This window comes from Microtus oregoni, unplaced genomic scaffold, assembly GCF_018167655.1.
Source record: "Microtus oregoni isolate MIOR12 unplaced genomic scaffold, Mior012 000027F_ref0000203, whole genome shotgun sequence".
Classification (NCBI taxonomy): Eukaryota; Metazoa; Chordata; class Mammalia; order Rodentia; family Cricetidae; genus Microtus; species Microtus oregoni.
Window position 1 is genome coordinate 21,401,974 of NW_024543086.1, and position 5,330 is coordinate 21,407,303.

At 40.1% G+C, this 5,330-nt stretch overlaps 1 protein-coding gene across 1 annotated transcript; it reads left to right on the forward strand.

Moving 5' to 3' along the window:
* The first annotated feature begins 3,437 nt into the window (after positions 1–3,437).
* LOC121463904 (olfactory receptor 15-like) lies at positions 3,438–4,376 on the forward strand. The gene has a single exon (XM_041676462.1). The coding sequence runs from the start codon at positions 3,438–3,440 to the stop codon at positions 4,374–4,376; it is 939 nt and encodes a 312-aa protein (XP_041532396.1).
* The last annotated feature ends 954 nt before the right edge of the window (positions 4,377–5,330 follow it).

The following is a 5,330-nucleotide window of genomic DNA, read 5'->3' on the forward strand; positions in this document are numbered from 1 at the left end:
TCTGCATTAAAATTCCCGTAGGGAAATGTGTAGAGGGTAAAATGGCCAGGACACAATCTAGTTCTGGATTCAAACGATCCATTTGTGCATCCTGTAACTTCTTTTCTACCAAAATCAATTCTCCCTCAGCCTCAGCTGATAATATTCCTGAACTTTTGAATTCCTTGTCACCTTGTAAGAACTGAATTAAATTACTTAATTTTGAGTTGTCAATCCAATTGTAGGCTATAGCCGGTTAATGGTTCCCAGCAATTTTAGAAAGTCATTCAGAGCCCATGATTGATCTCTGCTGATTTGGAGTTGAATTTTTTGTAAACCTATTTTATACCCTAGGTAATTAATACAATCCCATCTTGTGTATTTTTTTTCAGAAGCAACTAATAATCCCCAACAAGGCCAAATGTTCTTTACTTCTGCAAAGATTTTTCTAAAGTATCTACATTTGAATCAGCTAGTAATATATTGTTCATATAACAGTAAATTATACATTGGGGAAACTGTACACAAATCATTTCCAACAATGTCATACAAAATACTGGCACAGGATGGGCTGATTAACATTCCTTGAGGGAGGATCTTCCACTGATACCTCTTAAGAGAATGAGAGGTATAAGTAGGCACAGTGAAGGCAATTTTTTCTCAGTCCTTTTCCTGTAAAGGTACAGTGAAGAAACAGATTTTTATATTAATAAACATAATAGACCAGCTTTTAGATATAGAGAACGCATGGTAATTCCAGGCTTCAGAAAGAACATTGGCTAAATTATTTTATTTATGGATCTCAAATTTGTTAACATTCTCCGTTTTCCAGAATTCTTTTTAATAACAAATATATGAGAATGCCAAGGTTTGGTAAATACTTCAATATGTTGACCATTCAGCTATTCCTGTACCAGCTGTTCTAAGGCCTGTAATTTTTCTGATGTTGAAAGCCACTGTCCCACCAGAAAGGTTTGTCACTTGACCATTATTAAGGTGGGGCTGTTGGTACCTCTGAAAGATCAGCAGCTGTTATGCTCTGTCCTTCTACATGAATGGCCGGGGACTGTTCTTTATAAAACCTTTAGTATTTTCCCCAGAGACATCTTACTTTATGCTTTGCTTCTGGGATTGGAGGAATGTTAATCTGGGTATTCCATTGCTGTAACAAATCACGTCTGCATAAATTCATTGCTATATTAGACACATATGGCCTTAATTTTCTTCTCTGTCCTGCAGGCCCTATACATTCAACACATCTTGGACTTTGTTTTACCTGAGATAAAGTTGCAATACCCAAAAGCTGAACATTTACCTCCTGAAGAGGCCAATTTGGATGCAAATATTCTGTTGTATTTATTGTTACCCTGGGTCTATAAGACCTTCAATTACAATGTCATTTTTGCATATTTTTAGCTTGGGACTATTATCATTTTTAGAAGTTTGCCAAAATATTTACATTATGGTTTCTCCTGAAATATTTTTTTATCTTCTAAAGCTGTTCTATCATCCAGAGAAGTATGGTTTTTTTTTTTTCAATAACATTAGATCCGTTAATTGCTCTGAGGAGGAGTTTCCCCCATGATGGCAAGAAAATGACTGAACCAACATAGACATGGAGGCCTGTGATAGCCCCCCACCAAGGCAATTCCCAATGACAAAGAGTTAAGGTGTCTGTTCCTTGTTGATCTGCATTCATTTTGTTTGGACTAGAAGAAACGTTGCTTCTAGGAATACCATGTCTACAATTCCTTTTAGATGACCTTGTTTGCCACAATTAAAACACTTGACATTTTGATTTTTCTTCAAGCCTGTTGAAGTCACTTTTCCTATCCATGCATCATATATATATAGTCAATATTCAATCTCATATCATGATATATATATGTATATATCAGAACCATTTTCTATGGGTGCTGATCTTACCTTTAATGCCCTAATTACTCTTTCACATTGTGAATTAGCAATTTCAAAAACCAAAGACTCAGTTATTATTTTTCTACCTTCTGAATTTGGTATCATTCTATTTATAGATGAAGTCAATCTTTCCAAAAAAAAAAAAAGAAGAAGAAAAGAAAAGAAAAAAAAAGGAAAAATTAGTGAGGGTTTCTTTTGTGCCTTGTTTACCTATAGTAAATGAGTCCATTCTCTCTGACTCCTTCAATTCTGTCCCAAGCATTCAAAGCTGTTGAATGAAATAGAGCCAGGGTATGATCATCATATAAAGACTGACTGTGTACATCAGCATAATTTCCCTCTCCAAGAGGTCAGTCATGGGAAATGTCAATACCTCTAGCCCTACTTCGTTGTTGAAAGGTCCCAGCCTCATCTCTCCACCAGGCCCTCCACTGCAATTGTGGACCAGGTTCCAATACTGCTGTACCCGGGTCTTTCCAGTCTTGTGGAACAATTCAGTTACTAGTTGACCATGAATCTAACATTTGCTTCAAAAAGGGCGAATTTGTACCATATGAGATATCACTTCCTTAAATCTCCTGAAATCTAACATTTCCACAGGAATCCAGTCAGTTCTCACACAGTCCTGGGGATGCATGTCACTTGGGAGTTGTTCCCATAAGGTGAATGAATGAATTGAGGTTAGTTGTTTGACAAACTTGAGCTGTTCCTTTAATTGTAAAACTGTAATGAAGAGGTTGCTTGTCAGTTAAATACCTCTGCCTTTCTATGAATATCTCTATTATCTGTTTTAGTTAAGTTTTTCTAGGCTTGTAACTTATCAGTCAAATGGCAATATTTTCTCTAGTAACCTCTATAGTAAGTTCTATAACGAGGCCTGTATCTTGGTACTCATATGAAGTGACTTGGCACTCATATCAACCAACATTTTAGGAATAAAACAAGAATTACAAAACCAATAATGTTTATAACTGATTATATGTTCATATAATTATAGTTGGCCGAAGAGGATGTCAGATCCCCTGGAGCTGGGTTTACAGGCTGTTGTGAGATGAGAGTGCTGAGAACCTAACTTGGGTCATCTACAAGAGCAGTAATGCTCCTAACTGCTGGGCCATCCCTCCACCTGAGAAACAAATTTATCAGAAACATGTGGGGAGATTTGTCCAAATTCAGAGTGTGTTTTCCCCTGCTCAGAGCACAGAAATCTTTACTGCAGGAATTGTGTTTTGAGAATGTCTATATCTACTTCTACCTTGCCAGATCCCTCTGTCTGTCTTCCTACTGCTCTGGACTACTGAGCCCTACCCATTGTCTGTCTTCACAAGACACTCCTTCATCTCTGTGCTAGGTCCCCGTTGACATGCCCACTCATCTGACAACCAGGGGTCACTGAAAGCTTCTGCCTGGAAAGGCTGGATGTCTCCTTATCTGTGGAGCCTGAAGAACATTCTGGATGCAGATTCAGCAGTAGCTGCCTCCCCTCTTCCTTCCCTCTAGCATATTTCCAGAGAAGCCTCCAGTGTCTGAAGCAGCCAGGGATGGAGGTGGACAGCAACAGCTCCTCTGGGAGCTTCATTCTGATGGGTTTATCTGAGCATCCCCAGCTGGAGAGGGTCTTTTCTGTAGCCATCCTCTTTTCCTACTTGTTGACCCTGGTTGGGAATTCAACCATCATTCTGCTTTCCCGTCTTGACGCCCGGCTCCACACACCCATGTACTTCTTCCTCAGCAACCTCTCTTCCCTGGACCTGGCCTTTACAACCAGTTCAGTCCCCCAAATGCTGAAAAATCTATGGGGGCCAGACAAGACCATCAGCTATGGTGGATGTGTAACTCAGCTCTATGTTTTCCTTTGGCTGGGGGCCACTGAGGGCATATTGCTCGTCATGATGGCAATTGACCGATTTGTGGCAGTTTGCTGGCCCCTGCACTACATGACTGTCATGAATCCACGGCTCTGCTGGCTTCTGGCTGCTATCAGTTGGCTGTGTGGCTTAGGCAACTCGGTCATTCAGTCAACTTTCACGCTGCAGCTCCCATTTTGTGGACACCGGAAGATAGACCACTTCCTGTGTGAGGTGCCCGCCATGATTAAATTGGCCTGTGGAGACACAAGTCTCAATGAGGCTGTGCTCAATGGTGTCTGTACTTTCTTCACTGTTGTCCCACTGAGCATCATCCTGACCTCCTACTGCTTCATTGCTCAGGCAGTGATGAAGATCCGTTCTGTGGAGGGACGACGGAAGGCCTTCAATACATGCCTCTCCCATTTGGTAGTGGTCTTCGTCTTTTATGACTCAGCTATCTATGGGTATCTGCTTCCACCTAAGAGCAGTAATCAGGATCAAGGGAAATTCATTTCTCTCTTCTACTGTGTGGTTGCACCCATGTTAAATCCCCTCATCTATACTCTGAGAAACAAAGAAGTGAAGGGAGCACTGGGAAGGTTGCTGAGGAAAGAAAGAGAAGCCAGATGAGGAGAGAGCCATCTTCTTTATTACATACTGCTTGTTTTCCCTACATTTCTTATTTGAAGCTTTGTCTCAGTGAAGTCAAGGCATGTTCCTGACAGACTACCCTTTAGGAAGATGGTTAGTCTCATTGAGACATTCTGTTTATTTGCCGCAGACAACAGGGTACATATAGAGAAGGTTATTGCCCTAGCACTGACCTGTCTCACTGTCTCCATCTCTGAAATCAACGTTACTGATTTTTTTTTACATTCTAAGGAAAAATGCATGAAATTTCTTGGATAATTTTTCTATAATCCTATGAATTCAGATCTGTCATTATCAACTTCAGATGAAAATAGAATTCATCTTAATATCTTAGCCATCCATCATCTTGGTCCAATTGTCTGTCTAGTCTCAATACTGCAGGCTAACTGTTCTTCCTCTCCATTCTGTCACCTGATTAACTCCTTCTGTATGTGAATGTCCAAATTTACCTTCTACCTAATGTAATAATTAATGAGAAAACTTTGGCAAGGCCACCTACCATTCAATGCTAGTCCCACGTGCCTCGATTTGGCTTCATTTAAATCATTCCAGCTAACAGCCGGAGCCATCAAGTTTGCTACCCATCAGCTCAGTGGATTATGGAAGATGCTATGATTCCTCAAGCAAGTTTAGATCCCAAAAGTAATCATCCATAATTCACGTCCTCTGCTTTGAGATTTTTAGTCTTCTAGTACCATTGTTCTAGGAATGCAGCAATTGGTTTAGGACAAAACTTATCTTAAGGAACTCGGGTATTGGAATCATAACACCCATATGGCTAAACCCTGTGCCCAGACAGAAACCAGGATAATTGTTTAGCACCTATATTACCAGAAAAAGGAGACAGATAGGTTTCAGAAGACATTTCAAAGCATCTTCACCTTTGTTTCCATATCTGAATCACATACCTGTCACAAAGTAGATGCTCATTAG

Bases quoted from the DNA above. Each gene is read 5' to 3' on its own strand.
- LOC121463904 (XM_041676462.1), top strand. From the start codon at position 3,438: ATGGAGGTGGACAGCAACAGCTCCTCTGGGAGCTTCATTCTGATGGGT.